Below are 18,596 nucleotides of genomic sequence, written 5' to 3' on the forward strand. Positions count from 1 at the left end.
GGATGTTCGTCCCTGGGTGCAGACAGTCTGTGCATGATCAACTTCAACATTGTTGAGATGCTACATTGTTATAGATGCCTAACAGACCTCTGTCTCCTATCACATGCACTCTGCTGTCGCAAAGGGGGCTTGTCAGCTCCCATGTGATGGCACTGACTGTACACTGGTAAACACTGATCTGAGAGAACACATGGTACAGGTACTGATGTTCTCTCCTGGATACAGACCGTCTGCATGCAGGGGCAATACGTCTGTTCCTGCATGCGTGTATACGCTTGGATCCACACCCTGTTGTTAAATTGTTCAGACACCAGTATGTAATACTGCCTAATTACTTTTAAATCCTTCCCAACATCCTCTCCCCACCACGTGTTCTTGTTCATCTGTCCATTCTGGTGACAGGTGTAGCTATGCAGAGCAGCTGGAGATCATTGAACATCCATTTGCTGATCTCTCTTGGGTGATGTGAACCTGGAAGCGCTCAGCTCTGATTCCTTCTGCATCCACTTTGACCAGGGAAGAAGCTGATCAATCAGTCTGTGCTCTTTCAGCTTCAACAACATGCAGATGTTACATTGCCACAGATGTCTAATAGACCTCTGATGTCTCCTTAAAGAAAATTTGTCACCTTTTGCTATGTTATCACAACGGGAGCTTGTCCGTTGCCATGTGATGGCACTGACTGTACACAGGTAAACACTGATCTGAGGGAACACATGGTACGGATGCCAATGTGGTCCCCTGGGTGCAGACCACCCATACCTGCACATATTTGTACACTCAGATCCACATCCTGTCATTTATTTGTACAGACACCTGTATTGCAAAACTTGGGGGGGGGGGGGGGGGGGGGGGCTATAACAATACCTCATCACTTCTACATGCTACCCCATATCCTCTCCCCGCTGTGTCCTTGCTCCTCTGTCCATTCTGGTTGATCTTGGACCTCCCTGACGGGTGGCAGAATGTGGAGCAGCTGGAGATCAGTAAAGGTCTATTAGCCGATCTTTCTTGGGTGGTCTGAACCTGGAAGCGCTCAGCTGTGATCCCTTCTGGGTCCAGAGCGGACAGTCTCCATCCACTGTGATCGTGGAAGAAGCTGATGAAGGCCTGTGCTCGTTCAGCTTCAACAACAGATGTCCAAAAGCCCTCTGTCTCTGTGTCTTAAAGAGAACCTGCCACCTTCACCTATACAAAGAGGGCTTTATGGCTCCAATGTAATAGCACTGTAACCGTATACTGGTAACCACAGATCCAAGGGTACACCAAGTACAGGTAGGATGTTCTCCCCTGGATGAAGACGCATAGTTGCAACACTTGTGCCTCCTGTTTTCTACATATGCTTGAACCTTAAAAATGATTTATTCATCCTTTTGCTTGCACAGCTTGTGTGAAAACTAGACCAGCAGCTCTTTTTATTATTGACCTTACCAGTTTTCGGAGTCCGACTGGTATTTTAGTAGGGTTTAACGAAGAGCTGAACTGTGGTGTAATTATACTTTGTTTCCAGCACAATCTTTTATTTTTAACAGCATTTGAAGTACGGAGTCTTCCCCCTCCCACTGCATGTCTCCCAGCGCTCTACCCTGCAGGGCCACATGGCTGCACAGTGTACTTTCCCAGCTGGTGCAGGGGAGGAAGGAGCAATTGCTGATAATGAACTCGGTTTGTATTACTCAGCACTGTGTAGAGGCAGAGGAAGAAATTGTTGACGTAATAGATGCCGGAAGGTTGGCACTGGCAGGCCCTGCGTCTGTGATGTCGTTTTTGGATCCACTCTAAAGCAGACTACTGCAATTCAATTAGGGGTTTATCTCTAGATTCATCCTGGGCCTCTTCATTCTTGGTAGGAGAGCCAATGTCTTCAAATGTTCGTACTCTCCTTTACCCTTCAACGGTAATGTGTTTATTTTGGTACAGCAGGTTCTCTTTAATGGCAGTCCAACCTGCAACACATGCTCTTAAATTTCTTCTGGTTTTCAGAAGCAGATTTAGATAACCAGTACTTCCAGGAATGAGGTTCATGTGACTTGCCCCCCTTGGTGATTGGCTGCTCAGGAACCCAGTGCTGTCACAAGGTGGCCCTGTGTAAGCTCCAGGTCAGAACTTGGCACTCGTGCATTGCTAACTCCACCTTGTACTTGGGGCCAGTTGGAGCAAAGCTGGAGAGAAGGTAAGCTAGGTATGTGTAGTTGGTGGGTTAGCGTTAACCCTTATGCTACTGCTGGTGTAACTATTAGCTTGTGAACGAACTCCCAGATGCTATAACGCCACCGTAACACTGCCTGATCACTTCTACATGATGGGGAATATGGCGATTAACACCCCCACGCCCAAACTCTCCCCACTTTGTGTCCAGGCTCGCCTGTCCCTTCTAGGTGACCCAGGACCTCCACCTCTCCAAGCAGCTGGAGATCAGTAAATATCCAGTCTCTGATCTCCCCTGGTATGAACCTGGAAGCACTCGGCTCTGATCACTTGTAGGTTCAGAGCTGCCAATCCCTGGCTGCACTGACTGGGGAATAAGCTGGTCAATCAGATTCTCTACTTGCTTGTTTTTGTCTAGCGCAGTGGTCTCCAAACTGCGGCCCTCGGGATGAATGTGGTCCTTTGCTTGCATTTATCTAGCCCTTGTGACAGTAGTGATGGGGCACCACTCCGCGCACGGGCGCCGGTGATGGGGCACCACTCCGCGCACGGGCGCCGGTGATGGGGCACCACTCCGCGCACGGGCGCCGGTGATGGGGCACCACTCCGCGCACGGGCGCCGGTGATGGGGCATTTTCTAATCCTGCTGGCCACAGTCTGCCCCACCAAAGCCTGACGCACAGTTAACTGGCCCTTTTTTTGTTTAGAAAGTTTAGCGGCCCCTGGTCTAGGGGAGCAAAAAAAATTGTGTACTTGCCTGATTCTCCACTTCTCCCCTCAGGGTCTTCTCCCTTTTGCTGCAGCGGTCCAGGGTCCTGATGTCATCAAGACAAAGCAGGGGCAATAGCCCTGCATTGGACGTGATGATGCAGAGGGACAGTCCACTGCTAGAGCGTGAGGGTTGCCAGGGGAATGGAGGATCGGGTAAGTAAAACTCCCCTAGACTAAACAAGCTATTAACCCTTTAGTTGCTTGGAGTTGCAAGTGATTGGGCTTTTTAGTTTTTTTTTTTTTTGTTTTGTTTTTCATTAGCATGTTAAGGGCAGGACGAAGAAACCAGGGACGGCAAAATATTAGCATAAACTTCAGCGTCAAAGGCTTCATTGCAGCTGCTGGAAGCTTCACAAATAAAATTGTAACAAATACATTATAATTTCCCATACCGATGTTTATTCTATGCTATCCCCATTGATTGCAGCCACTCAGATATGCGCACAGGATTGGTGTCTTTGTGTTTTTGCCTTTAATCTTAATAACTCACTGAGATAAAGCAGAGCAGCTCAGGCACGTGGTCTTTTCTGCCTTAGAAATGGGCTTGGTATAATAACTCCGGTGACCAGAGGTGCGTTGAGCGGATGGGAACAGTGCCCCGGCTAATGGCGTTCTCTCTACCGCCGAACGATAAGCTGCCATTATTTACTGCTCTGGAAAAGTTCCTGGATCGGCTTTCTGTACAGTGGGAGGTAAAGTCTCAGCGCGAATTCCAACATTTTTTTTGTTGATGGCATTATCTCGCCATTTGCCATACTGATACGTTCGTTTCTCACACGGAGTCAGAAATGTTACAAAAGGTGTTTATGTGAAGGTGAAGTATAGAGAAAGGTGATTGGTGGCTTCGGTGCCTTGTATTCCCAGAGATGGAGGTCCAGCGCAACCCGTTCAGGTGAATGGGGTCGCTCTGCGTGCAGTGCGCATGGTTGCAGCACCCCCAGTACAGGGATTAAGGGGTTAAAGCGGACGGTGCGGAGGCGCTGCAACTCCACCTTACCGCCTGTTAAATGCTTTCTGAAGAGCGATCCAAACGCGCACCCAAACTATGGCATCCAAAATTGTCCTTGGGCACCGCTTTAAAAACGCTACAGGTATTGTTTTAGAGTGAATGATGGCCCCAGGATTATTACTCTGTCATGCGTGGCAATACCTAAACTGTGTGCCTCAATCGTTCTTTTCATACATGGACACATGTTGTGTTCTTATGCATACTGTATGTATGTTTGTTCGTTTTTATGGTGGTGTGTTTTTTTTCTCCCCCCCTTTTTAATTGACTTTGTGTTGTGTTTTTTTTTTTTTTTTTTCCATTTATTTTTTTATTGCTATCACGTAAGAGGCTGATGAACCCTCTGTCAGGGATATGCAATTAGGGGATCTCCGGCTGTTGCAAAACTACAAGTCCCATCATGCCTCTGCCTCGGGATGTCATGCTTGTGGCTGCCAGAGTCTTACTATGCCTCATGGGACTTGTAGTTTGCAACTGCTGGAGGTCCGCTAGTTGCATATCCCTGCCCTATGTGATAGCACAGTGGAAGTGGCAGGTTCTCTTTAATGAAATAATCAAGGGTCTATTAGACCCCTAATGTTTCCCTTGTACTTCATTGAAGTTAATCGAGCTTGACCACCTTCTTCACCAGCCACAGTGGCCAGGTAATGACAGCCCTGAAATGAGATGTGACAAAAAGCTCATCCTGGCTTCATTCACCTGAGGGAGAATCAGCAATATGCAGTTCACTGATCTCCCTTTCCTCTCCCCGCCGACATCACAGGCCTGCGGGAGGGACAATGGAGCCTGGGATACAATATTTATTATTGTTATTCGGGATTTATATAGCATCAACAGTTTGTGCAATATAAAGGTAGACAGTAGGACTTGAATACAGTTTAATACAGAAGGAACAGGAGGGCCCTGCTTATGGAGCTTACATTCTAAAGCATGGGTCTTCCAACTATGGCCCTCCAGTTGTTCAGGAACTACAATTCCCATCATGCCTAGTCATGTCTGTGAATGTCAGAGTTTTACAATGCCTCATGGGATGTGTAGTTTTGCAACAGCTGGAGGGCCGTAGTTTGAGGATCCCTGATCTAAAGGGATACATGGTGGGGATGGTTGAGTGTGGAGGGGGTGGCGATGCCTTTCAATTTACACTCGCTGGCCACTTTATTAGGTACACCTGTGCAATTGCTCGGTGACTCAAGTTGCTAATCAGCCAATCCCATGGGAGTAACTCGAAGCATTTAGGCATCTAGATGTGGTGAAGATGACTTGCTGAAGTTCAAACCGAGCATTAGAGTGGGGAAGAAAAGGGGATTTAAGTGACTCTGAATGTTTGAATGATTGTTGGTACCAGACGGGCTGGTCTGAGTATTTCAAAAACTGCTGATCTACTGGGATTGTCACACTCAACCGTCTCTTGGGTTCACAGAGAATGGTCCAAAAAGGGAAAATATCCAGTGAGTGGCAGTTTTGTGGAGGAAATGCCTTGTTGTCAGAGGAGAATGGGCAGATGATAGGCAACAGTAACTCCTATAACCACTCGTTACAACCAAGGTATGCAAGATACCATCCTTGAATGGACAACACATCAAACCGTGAAGCAAATGGCCTACAGCCGCAGAAGACCACACTGGGTGCCACTCTTTTCAGCCTAGAACAGGAAAATTAGGCTACAATTCGCACAGGTTCACCAAAATTGGACAATAGAAGATTGGAAAAACGTTGCCCTGTCTGAATCTCAATTTCAGTTGTGACATTAAGATTGTAGGGTCAGAATTTGGGGTGATTTACATGAATGCATGGATCCATCCTGCCTTGTATCAATGGGTCAGGCTGGTGGTGGTATAATGGTGTGGGGAATATTTTCTTGGCACACTTTGGGCCCCTTGGTACCAATTGAGCATTGTTTAAACTCTACGGCCTACCTGAGTATTGTTGCTGACCATGTCCATCCCTTTATGACTACAGTGTCCCCATCTTCTGATGACGCCTTCCAGCAGGTCACTGTACCTCCAATGGCCTCCACATTCACCAGATCTCCATCCAGTAGAGCACCTTTGGGCTGTGGTGGAATGAGAAATTCGTATTATGGCTGTGCAGCCGACAAGTCTGCGGCAACTATCTGATGCCATCATGTCACTATGTACCAAAATCTCTGAGGAAGTTTTCCAACACCTTGTTGAATCTATGCCATGAAGAATGAAGGCAAAAGAGGGTCCAACCCGGTACTAGAACGGTGTACCTGATAAAGTGGCCGGTGAGTGTATGTGGAAGTGATCAAGTGGCTGCAAATTACTTCCAACACCAAGCCAACAGTTGGCTTAACTTTAAGCCCGTAGTAGTAAGACTTGCACAGCAGCACTCTGGGGAGTGACAACGTGGAGCTTTATGGGGCTCTAATGCTTTGCACCGTGCTGCCACTGGACTGTTTCAAAGAAAGTTTGACAGTTAAAGCAACCCTGTCATTCCCTCCCCAAAATAAAACTAAGCACCCTGACAAAAGTGAAACAAAATTGGAGAGACCCACAGAGGATTTTTTCTTTTTTCCCCTTTTGGCTGATACTGTTGCTTTGCCTGCTGTAAGGCAAGACTTTTTTAAATACAGTAAGTGACTGGTTCTCTTATGTCTCTGGACTCCTCAGATGTCTCGGGGGTGGCCTTGGTGAACAGGTAATTGCACTCCAATCATTGGTGTGCAGTTCATTGGACCATGAAGTAATATAACATAGAATGTAATTAAGAATAGGCAATGGCGTCTCTTACTACTAATGCACTCTCATTCTGGGAAGGCACAGCTGGGAATACCTTCTACACCGTGCTCGCCTCTTCCCCGCCACCTTCAAAGCTCTCCCATCTAACCGTCTATTTCCAGGCCTTATTTGGCTCACTTGCTCTGCATTTCCTTGTGTTATTTGTACTAATTACATGTCGGCTTCTTTGATCGCCAAACAGCCGGTCTAATTAGACGATGGTACAGTGTTCCCCATATATGGGATCTGTTAGTGAATACATGATATTAATCATCTTTGGGCATGTTATTTTCTGTTTATATAGAGCAATTCTAGGGAAGTCCTAGAACTTTTGTATTTTTAAGTGACATGACAAAAGTTTTGTAAATGGATAGGCTGCATCTCGGTGATGCCACTGATCCCTAGTGAATGGATAGACTGCGTTCTCAGTTATGTCGCTGATCTCTAATGAATGGATGGCATACATCTCAGTGATGTCACTGATCTCTAGTGAATGGATAGGAAACATCTCAGTGATGTCGCTGATCCCTATTAAATGGATAGGCTGCATTCTCAGTGACGTCACTGATCCCTAGTGAATGGATGGGCTGCATCCTCTGTGATGTCACTGATCCCTAGTGAATGGATGGGCTGCATCCTCTGTGATGTCACTGATCCCTAGTGAATGGATGGGCTGCATCCTCTGTGATGTCACTGATCCCTAGTGAATGGATAGGCTGCATCCTCTGTGATGTCACTGATCCCTAGTGAATGGATAGGCTGCATCCTCCGTGATGTCACTGATCCTTAGGGAATGAATAGGCTCCATCTGAGTAATGTTACTGGTCTCTGATGAATAAATAGGCTCCTTCCCAGCATAGTCACTGGACTGGATGGATAGAAATGGATCGACTGCACCCTTAGTGAGGTCTTATTCCCAGAGAGGCCACTAGTCTCTAGTGACCTGATGAGCCACATTCCAATTGATCCTTAGTGAATGAATATGCTTAATTTTCATTGATTTTACTGGTCTCTAGTGAATGTATAATGCTGCGTACACACGATCGGAATTACGGCCAGCAAAAGAGATGAGAGATTTTCATCGGAAAATGCGACCGTGTGTATGCTCCATCGGAATTTAGCTGGCCGAATTCCTGCCAGCAAAAATTTGATAGCATGTTCTCCATTTTCCGGATGGAAAAGCTTTCTATCGGAAATTCGGATAGTGTGTATGCAATTCCGACACGCAGAAACTCACGCATGCTCAGATTCAACTACGAGATGGAAGCTATTGCTACTAGGTATTGCACTTCCTTTTTCTAGTCCCGTCGTACGTGTTGTACATCACCGTGCTCTTGGCGGCCGGAATTTGGTGTGACCGTGTGTAGGCAAGACAGTTTGAGCGGAATTCCGTTGGAATTCCAACGGGAAAACCATCAGAGCTTTTTCTGACGAGAATTCCGATCGCGTGTACACGGCATAAGACTGCATTCTCTATGATGTCACTGGTCTCTAAAGAATTTATTGGCCTCAATTCCTGCACCTTCAGACCTCATCATCCCAATCTTCCCCACCTTCACGTCTTGGGTCAGCCCCCAAATCATGCAGAAATACAGGGCTTTTACATGCATACATGCTACTTGGCTTAGTTTAGGAAACGCATAGGGTTACTTCACTTCATACACTGTCTAGAGCTTCCAACGGTCCTACCCTGGTACTGGGAGGAGGGCCAGCACCTAAATGTCTGTGATGTCAGGAAGGTGAGTGGGTCTGCCACGAGAAAGGGCAGGTCGGGCTTTGTAAGTGACTCTTTCCATGGCAACAAAAATTGCCCCAGTTTTTCACAGGCTTGTCTAAATGTTGTGCAGCAAACTTTAAACAAGCTTCAACATGCGTTTTCTTCAGCCATGAAGTCTTGCGTGGTGAGCATGCATACAGGCCACAGCGGATGAGTGCATTACTTATTGTTTTCTTTTAAACAATTGTACCTGCTAATTCCATGTCTTTCTGAAGCTTTCCACAAGTGGTCATTGGCTCCTGGACAACTCTTCTGATAATTCTTTTCACTCCTCTGTCAAATCTTGTGAGAAGCACCTGGGCGTGTCCGGTTTATGGTAAAATTATGTTCTTTCTACTTCTGAATTATGGCCCCAACAGTGCTCACTGGAACATTCAGAAGTTTAGAAAGCCTTCTATAACCAATGCCATCAGTATGTTTTGCAGCAATAAGGTGAATGTCTTGATGGAGCTCTTTGCCTTTACCCTTCATGCGATGTTTCTTGTGTGATACCTTAGTAATGAGAAACCTGTTTATAGGCCATCAGATGAGACTGAACCAGCTGATATTAATTTGCACTGACAAGGAGCAGGATTGCCTTCTAATTACCAATGGGTTTCAGCTGGTGCCTTGGCTGTCTGTGCCATTTTGTGCACGTCCCTTTCTTCATGCGTTACTTTTTTTTTTTTTTTTCATTCCATTTTATTACACATAACTTACTTTTTGAACTCCTTTGTTTTGGTTTCTTTGTATGTATGGATTGCATGAGTTGTTACCGACCATGTGATGACATTTTCATGTCAATAGCATTTAGAAATCTATTTACCTAGAAAAATGGTGACGTGTTCAATACTTATTTTACCTACTGTATGTCATGATCGGAGCAAGCAATGATTCAGGGAGTATTTTAGCTTTCTACAGACACCATTGAAGGCTTATTGATTGGACAGATGGGGAAAAAAAAAACATTATCTAGTTTGCTTATTGATTGGACAGATAAAAAAAAAAAAAACATGATCTAGTTTCTTTGTTATCCCAAGCCGATACTGGCGGTGTCCATGGGTCCCGCTTATCTCCATAGGCCTGGCATAAAATCTTAGTCCTTGGAGAAGAAATGGCCAGCAGGAATGCCTAAGGCTGGTGGAGCCGTGACTGTGCATCAGACGACCCCCTATTGTCTATGGCCCTTTAGGGTCTTCTGGCGTCTCGGCTGTTTGGAATTGCGCCCTCGCTGGGATTAATTCCTTTGCTCGGTGTGTATTTTCCACTGCTGGGCAGACGGCCATATCTTGATGAGCTAAACAAACAGTTGGATTAACAAGCATTGCTTTTTAGAGGCCGTCATTATGAAACAATAGTCCTAGCCGGTGAACCAATCCCCGCGTGCATGGAGCGCATAGCGACACACACTCACAACAACCCCCCGGGGACCTTTTCCCAATCTCGAGTGTTTTGTTTTTTGGAAAATGGCTTTTTGTTGTAGGTTAATGTGTGTGTTTTGGCTTTTAAAAATGAAAGCTGTTGGCCTATTATCCCGCTGATTACATCTCAAGTCTGCGTTTTAGCCAAAGCTCCCGATACCATATTGTTCTTAGTAGGAATATTGAATAGCCATTGAGTCATCTATTATTAATTGTGCGTACTTCTAGTTCAATTTTGAACACACAGCTCCATAATGTCTGGTGTTTGGATCCAAGACTCTTGTGTTATGCTTTCCTCAATTACTCTCGGGGGCTCATGCACACTGAGCGTGAGCTCTGCTACCCATAAAGCAGCATTTCTTCTGCTAGGAGGAAAGATGTTAAGAAAAGTGCCTAAAGCTGTGTTTTGCATACGCGTTGAGGTGCGTCAAGTGGTTGAAGGTTTATGGATTCCATTGGTCAGAATATTAATTTTATTTCAGCCTTTGAAATGAACGAACGCTCAGGCGCTAAAGGCACATTTAGATGCATTTAGGCATGTCCTTTAAAAAAAAAAAAAATTAAATAAGGAAAAATTTGGAAAAATATATAACAAATGTCACTGTAAAAATATAAATCTAAAGGTGGACGGTGTCAGTAGGGCAGTGCAGGGGAAGGAGTCAGTCAGGGCAGTGGACGGCGAGGGGCGGTCTGCGCCGGGTGACACCAGGGAGGATAGATAAGGCAGAGGATCCCCCTGCAGCGCTGCCGGCTTTCTCCCTCTGGCTGCTCTGCAGAGGGATTGGTTGTATATACCTCCAAAGCAGCGGCAGCACCAGGTGGGTGCTATATAGCAGACACAAAAAATATTGCCAACACCCCATCTTTGTGAACATGGGACTTCCTATGTGTCCCAGACTGTTACTCCTCCCTCCTCTCGTAACCCTCCTGCTCCCCGGCTGTATGCTATTCCCCCAATCACTGAGCGCCCTCCGTCTGTCCAGCCCAGAAAAGAGTTAGCAAGCCGGGACAGCCAATAGAAAGTGAGCGGCGGCTGTGCAGAGGGAGCTGGTGCCAGATTCAAACAGCAGGTGCCTGGGCCCCCCTTTTGAACTGCTGGGGCTGGACCCAGTACAGGAGTGTTGGCTGTACTGCCTTATCGGTAACCCTGGTGCTTGCGCAACCTTGGCAACAAAGGAACTATTTAAATAATTTTCCGGTCTCAGGGAGCCCCTGCCAAAAGTGTAATTCTTGCATTAGTGCGATGGGATGGTCGGTGGGAAGAATGCTCTTCACACTTGTGGTCATTAGGAACTGATCGCTAAAAATATCAGTGGTGTCAGTGGAAACTTATCTAAGAGACAGTAATTGCTCATTGCATAAGGAACCCATAGCAACCTCTGGAGGAACCCTAGGGTTCCATGCAGTGGCGGCCCGTGCACAGGACGCCGGACACATGGATTCCTTGGGAGGGGGTGGTACTTTAAGCACCTGATTAGAGCCAGAAGCTCCAATAGGCTTCAAAATAGGGTGGGCTTGGGGCGCAGAGTGCTCCCTGATAGCTGCCACAGTTGCAAACCCCGCGAGTGGGGGGGTGTCGATGGGCACAGGTGGCTGCGTTTGATGGGCACAAGTGGCTGCGTTTTTGATGGGGGGGGGGGGTTCATTTTTTATTTTTTTTGCAGCTACCTCCTGCACCTGTGAGTTGGTTTCATGATGTTTTGGGAAACCCAGATGTCTTGAATTGTCTGGTGGCCAAGTTTTATCCAGTTACTCTGGTCCTCCCTTCTTGCCCCTCTCCTCACTATTGGCCAGTGAGACCACACATCTAATGAAGGGAGGGTGCAGAGTAAGCTCTAAACCACTGAGCTGGCAAATATTCGCATACCATGATGCCCGGGGACTTGAGTTCCCAGGGAGCTTATAAAGAAGCCTGAATTAACGGGCAGCTGGTACCTATGATACTTTGGGGGGAAAACGTTTTTAAGGATTTAAGGTTTGCTTCAACTTTTTAGCTTTTCCAAACTATTTCTAAAATTCTTGAGTACTTGGTCTATCTTTCCTACACTTGTTGAATGCTTGTAGAAACCAATATCGCCACATACATTAACAAACTTTACTAAGGCTCCTTTAGACCCGCGTCATACTTCTCGTATGGTTGCCACTACAGACAACCAGAGAAAAGAGTACTGCTTCACTCATTCTATTATGGTTTTACTTGCGTTTTGAATCCCTTTTCTTCTTCTGTCTAACATTTGTGTTTGATTTCCAGGTTACCTTAAATGTGACACTGATGATGGCTGTGACCCCAAAGAACAGGAGGAGGGTGGAGGAGAAGAGCTGTTTGATACCGTACATTCCTCCATAGTGTCTGGAGAGAGCATTCGATTCTTTGTCAACGTCAACCTAGAAGGACCACAGAGTACCACAGGTGGGTCAGGATTGTTTGTTGTTCCTCATCCTTCCAGCAGGTGGACATAAATGTCTGATGAAGGTGTCCATAGGCTCCAATGGTGGTCAGATATGTTGTGTGGACTAACTTATCACTTCCTAGCTGGATTGTCCCATATTTTTTTTTTTTTTTTTTTTTTTTGCATTATTCTTTTAGCAATGGAAAATGTTAACATGTTTTTAGCCTAATAGTATTTGTTTTTGCTAATAATAATTTTGTTCACATTTGGATTATAGCTTAGAAAATTGGGATTGCTTAAAAAGATGGTGCCACCTACCTACAAGGATATCTGACAATACGGTGTGATAAGGTGGAACTTTTGAGGAACATTTATATAAAAATGCAATCTATTTATTTAGTTGTCCATAGTCCCAAAAATGTCCATTTCCTAAATATCCTAAAGCATCCAAATACAGTACAAATGCATTGTTGTATATAAACAACTGATTCCTTGGGGTCCGATGCGTTTCATGAACATAATCCCCTTCAGGAGTTATCAATATTAGAGGTGCACCGAAATTAAAATTCTGGTGCCAAAACTGAAAATTCAGAATGGACGTGGCTAAAAACCGAAACGGGCACTTTAATTAAATTAAAAAATTTTTTTTTTCTTTTAATGTGACTGGCGGTTTTGCATTACAGTCAAGGAGACGCGATTTTTGCATTGCAGTCGACGGGGCGCGTCTTTTGGCGTTGCAGCCGACGGGGCGCGTCTTTTGGCGTTGCAGCCGACGGGGCGCGTCTTTTTGGCGTTGCAGCCGACGGGGCGCGTCTTTTTGGCGTTGCAGCCGACGGGGCGCGTCTTTTTGGCGTTGCAGCCGACGGGGCGCGTCTTTTTGGCGTTGCAGCCGACGGGGCGCGTCTTTTTGGCGTTGCAGCCGACGGGGCGCGTCTTTTTGGCGTTGCAGCCGACGGGGCGCGTCTTTTTGGCGTTGCAGCCGACGGGGCGCGTCTTTTTGGCGTTGCAGCCGACGGGGCGCGTCTTTTTGGCGCTGCAGCCGACGGGGCGCGTCTTTTGGCGCTGCAGCCGACGGGGCGCGTCTTTGCATCGCCAGCTGTCGTCCCATGCTTGAGGGTAACTTTGCGGCCTGTGACCAATATGTGCGGTGTTTGGGTGTTAAAGCCCACCCTTTTGTAGCTTCACATATATGTTACATGGATGTGGCTGGTGGACGGAGCTGGGAACACAGATTCAAGTACCTGCTGGGGGATTTAGTCTGCAACTTTCCACCCAGGACTGATGTAAATTGGAGGTGGACTGTCAGGCGGTGAATCGTTCCTGTTATCACTGGGATCCTTTGTCCTCACGATCATTACAATTCCTTTTATTGGACGACTTCTTATTGCTGTCATTGGCCGGGCTTTTGTCAATGTTTGCCGTTGTTGTTTTGTTTACCACCCGGCACTTATCTGCCATATGAATAATGCAGTATTTTCGCTCTTAATTCCCCCGTGGTGCGCCAGATGGGAAAACACATGCCGACACACTGAGATAAATGTCTGCTCTCTGCTTTCTTAAAGTGAACCTGTCATGACATCGATGTGGGAGGAGGCTCCACTGACATCTGCTGAAAGGTTCACTTTAAATCTGACCTTTTGGCCTCCCATTCGGTCTTGCACGGTTGTATCGGCTCCTCTCCTGGACTAAAATTGCTGATTTTACTGCACACTGTGAGCTTCTAACAATGTGTATTAACTCTTTTGCTACCAGGTTCGTACGTAGTATGGACCTGACAGAGGGAGGTTTCACACACAATCCTGTGGCTGCAGCCGCTGTGATTGTGTGCAAAACTGACAGATAAAACTGCCAGTCGGGTGGCTGCGCTGCCACCCGATTTCCTTAAACACACCCGCCCCCATCCCCCGCCCCCCATGTATTCTAGGTCATGCTTGCCCATCTGCAGGTCTCGGACTGTCATGGAGGGTGGAGGGGAGGGAGGAGAGCGGACATGTGTATGACATCACTACCGGGTCACCTGTCACTTCCCCCAGCAGCTAGCATTGCCGGGAATTGATGTAGTGCAATGCGATCTGCATTGCACTACGTTCAGTGGAGCCCTGTCGCCTAAAAATCATTATATAGGGAACTTTTTGCTCCTATGTGTGAAAACGTAGATTGCGATACACATTGCATATCGCTGCGCGCCAGAGTGAGCGCAATAATTCTAGCACCAGCCCTCCTCTGTAACACTAAACTGATGACCTATAAGGGGGCTTCTGAAGCGTCACCTATAGGTAATATAGGGTACTGAAGTTTGTCGACATTTCACGGGTGACATGTTTGGTATCTATTTAATGCAACCTCGTCTTTTTATAATTTTTACAAAACTTTGGGTAGTTTATTGCATTTTGTTTGACCTACAATTCACTTTCACTTTTTTACTATAATTTTGGGCTTCCTAGACCTTTGCGGTAATAATGTGTGACTTAAAAAAAAAAAAATTGGAACTACCCCTATTTTATTCTCTAGGGTGTCTGCTTTCAGAATATTATTACGGTATATTCAGAATATTTAATATATTGAGGTCTTATGTAATGTTCAGGTCTAAAAATGAGTATTTATAAGCCTAGAATGGGAAATGCTACTGGGCAATCGCTGTGCCCCTTTGCAGCCTCGCTGTGCCCCTTTGCAGCCTCGCTGTGCCCCTTTGCAGCCTCGCTGTGCCCCTTTGCATCTGTACCGGTGATAACTAAAATAGCGAGCGTCTCCCGCTGTGTCATACAGTCTGTTCGGCAGCCGTCCATTGTAATAAAAGCCCCGCCTCCTCCTCCTCAATGATACACGGATACAGTTTCCCAGCATTGTGTTCCGTCTATCATGGATAAGGAGGAGGCGAGGCCTTGTTACAATGGACGGCCGCCGAACAGACTGCATGACGCAGTGGGAGACACGCTGTTTTAGTAATTGCAGTTACAGCTGCATATGAGTGCCCTCACTGGAGTACAAGCCGATGGGGGTGTTCAGCCTAAAGAATGTGCTGAAAAACTCGGCTTACACTCTAGTATATACAGTACATGTGGGTGCTACCTGCAGTGCCCTGCATGCAAACCATAGAATAAGGAAAGAGCTGGTCGGCACTCAGGATGACATTCAAAACCGTATTTCTTTTAATAAATTCATGTACAAGGCTGTAAAATTAGCCTGCACTTTTCGGACGTTGGTCCTTAGTCAGCCATGACTAAGGACCAACGTCCGAAACGCGTAGGCTGGTTTTACAGCTTTGTACAAGCATTTAAATAGGAAATAGCATTTTGCATGTCATCCTGAGTGCCGACCAGCTCTTTCCTTATTCTGCTATGTTTGGAGGTGTCGGCAGCTTTCAAGGTCTGAGCTCCCGGCGGAGCTTTCATGTGGGAAGGTTGCAGCGCCTATTACACCCGTTTTCCTTGCATGCAAACACAGCCTGCCTAGGGAAGCCCAGGCCTCCAGACTAAAGCCGGCCATAGGTTATGCTATTTTTCTATCCTGTTCCAGGAAAGTAAATTGCTTGATTCCCTCCCCGCAGAGCTATTGTGTCCATCCGGCGAGGGGGGTAGGGGTTGATGTCCCGGCCAGGAGAGCACTCAGTTGTTGTTGCTACAGCTATGGGCAATAATCTCATAAAAAAAAATCCGACATGCTGGTTGTACCCCGGTTGATCGATCGAGCAGCTTGGATACAATCTGCCTGCCCATATATAGTTGGAATCTCAGCCAGTCCCTGCTGAATTGGCCGAGATTCCAACAGTCTATGACAGGCTTAACATCCATCCATCCAAAATATCTGCATATCTCCTCCTAAGAGCCAGCCAACTGCTTGAATCAGTACTGAGGCAGGGTGCTGCTGTGATGTTTTCTGGAAGCGATGTGCAACCCCCCTTGCCTGCTCCCTCTACCAGCCGTGATCTGTCTGTGTTGCGTAGAGAACGACAGAGACGAGTGATGATGTAACTAGGTCCTTTCGGGGTAAAATGAGGTATGTAATAGAAACAAAAGGGGGACATTTTTTTTTTTTCTTTTCCTCTTTTTTTTTTTGTTTTTATTCTATTCCTTTTTTTCTTTTCCCTTTTTTATTTTTTATTTATTTATTTTTGTTCCTTTTTACATTTCTTTTATTTTTTTATTTTTTTTCATATGTGTGTGTATGTATCTCTATATCTATTTATCTCTCTCTCTCTATATCTCTCTCTCTCTATCTCTCTATCTCTCTATCTCTCTATCTATTATATCTCTCTATCTCTCTATCTCTCTATCTCTCTATCTCTCTCTCTCTCTATCTATCTCTCTATCTCTCTATCTCTCTCTCTCTATCTCTCTCTCTATCTCTATCTCTCCATCTATCTCTCTCTCTCTCTCTATCTATCTATCTATCTCTCTCTATCTCTCTCTCTCTCTCTCTCTCTCTCTTACATATATCTCTCTCTCTCTCTACATATATCTCTCTCTCTCTCTCTCTCTCTCTCTCTCTCTCTCTCCAGCTCTACATATCTCTCTCTCTCTCTCTCTCTCTCCAGCTCTACATATATCTCTCTCTCTCTCTCTCTCTCTCTCCAGCTCTACATATATCTCTCTCTCTCTCTCTCTCTCTCCAGCTCTACATATATCTCTCTCTCTCTCTCTCTCTCTCCAGCTCTACATATATCTATCTCTCTCTACATATATCTCTCTCTCTCTCTCTCTCTCCAGCTCTACATATATCTCTATCTCTCTCCAGCTCTACATACAGTGGTGTGAAAAAGTGTTTGCCCCTTCCTCATTTCCTGTTCCTTTGCATGTTTGTCACACTTAGGGCCAGTTCACACTGCGGGCGATGCGAGGCGACACGACTTGCCTCGCCGCGATCTGACAAATCGCCCCCGTTCTGTACAATGGAACCGTTCTGAGAGGAGCGTCTCGAGTCGCTCCGACTCAGAAAAAAGGTTCCTGTACTACTTTTGGGCGACCTCGGGGCGACTTGCATTGACTTCTATACAGAAGTCATTTGCAAATCGCCGCTGAGGTCGCGGCGAGGCAAGTCGGTGTCGCCTCGCATCGCCTGCAGTGTGAACCGGCCCTTAAGTGTTTCGGAACATCAAACCAATTTAAACAATAGTCAAGGACAACACAAGTAAACACAAAATGCAATTTGTAAATGAAGGTGTTTATTATTAAAGGTGAAAAAAAATCCAAACCATCATGGCCCTGTGTGAAAAAGTGATTGCCCCCCTTGTTAAAACATACTATAACTGTGGTTGTCCACACCTGAGTTCAATTTCTCTAGCCACACCCAGGCCTGATTATTGCCACACCTGTTCACAATCAAGGCATCACTTAAATAGGAGCTGCTTGACACAGTAAGGTCCACCAGAAGATCCTTAAAAGCTACACATCATGCCGAGACCCAAAGAAATTCAGGAACAATTGAGAAAGAAAGTAATTGAGATCTGTCAGTCTGGAAAGGGTTATAAAGCCATTTCCAAAGCTTTGGGAATCCAGCGAACCACAGTGAGAGCCATTATCCACAAATGGCGAAGACATGGAACAGTGGTGAACCTTCCCAGGAGTGGCCGGCCGCCCAAAATTACCCCAAGAGCGCAGCGACGACTCATCCAAGAGGTCACAAAAGACCCCACAACAACGTCCAAGGAACTGCAGGCCTCACTTGCCTCAGTTAAGGTCAGCGTTCATGCCTCCACCATCAGGAAAAGACTGGGCAAAAATGGCCTGCATGGCAGAGTTCCAAGGAGAAAACCACTGCTGAGCAAAAAGAACATCAAAGCTCGTCTCAATTTCTCCACAACACATCTTGATGATCCCCAAGACTTTTGGGACAACATTCTGTGGACCGATGAGACAAAAGTGGAACTCTTTGGAAGGTGTGTGTCCAAGTATATCTGGCGTAGAAGGAACACTGCATTTCATAAAAAGAACATTATACCAACAGTAAAATATGGTGGTGGTAGTGTGATGGTCTGGGGCTGTTTTGCTGCTTCAGGACCTGGAAGACTTGCCGTGATAAAAGGAACTATGAATTCTGCTGTCTACCAAGAGATCCTGAAGGAGAATGTCCGACCATCTGTTCGTGTACTCAAGCTGAAACGAACTTGGGTTCTGCAGCAGGACAATGATCCTAAACACACCAGCAAGTCCACCACCGAATGGCTGAAGAAAAACAAAATGAAGACTTTGGAGTGGCCTAGCCAAAGTCCTGACCTGAATCCTATTGAGATGTTGTGGTATGACCTTAAAAAGGCCGTTCATGCTCGAAAACCCTCTAATGTAACTGAATTAGGACAATTCTGCAAAGATGAGTGGGCCAAAATTCCTCCAGGACGCTGTAAAAGCCTCATTGCACGTTATCGCA

At 46.1% G+C, this 18,596-nt stretch overlaps 1 protein-coding gene across 2 annotated transcripts in view; it reads left to right on the plus strand.

Moving 5' to 3' along the window:
• SLC4A11 (solute carrier family 4 member 11) overlaps window positions 1–18,596 on the plus strand; it is a 228,856-nt gene that overhangs the window by 84,781 nt on the left and 125,479 nt on the right. For both annotated transcript variants that reach the window (XM_077478039.1, XM_077478040.1), the window contains exon 3: window positions 12,095–12,253. In XM_077478039.1, coding sequence (XP_077334165.1) covers window positions 12,095–12,253 — 159 coding nt within the window. The remainder of the gene's footprint in view (window positions 1–12,094; window positions 12,254–18,596) is intronic.

The sequence above is a fragment of the Lithobates pipiens genome, unplaced genomic scaffold (genome assembly GCF_037356315.1).
Source record: "Lithobates pipiens isolate NorthernLeopardFrog02 unplaced genomic scaffold, aLitPip1_a1.2 Scaffold_13, whole genome shotgun sequence".
Lineage (NCBI taxonomy): Eukaryota > Metazoa > Chordata > Amphibia > Anura > Ranidae > Lithobates > Lithobates pipiens.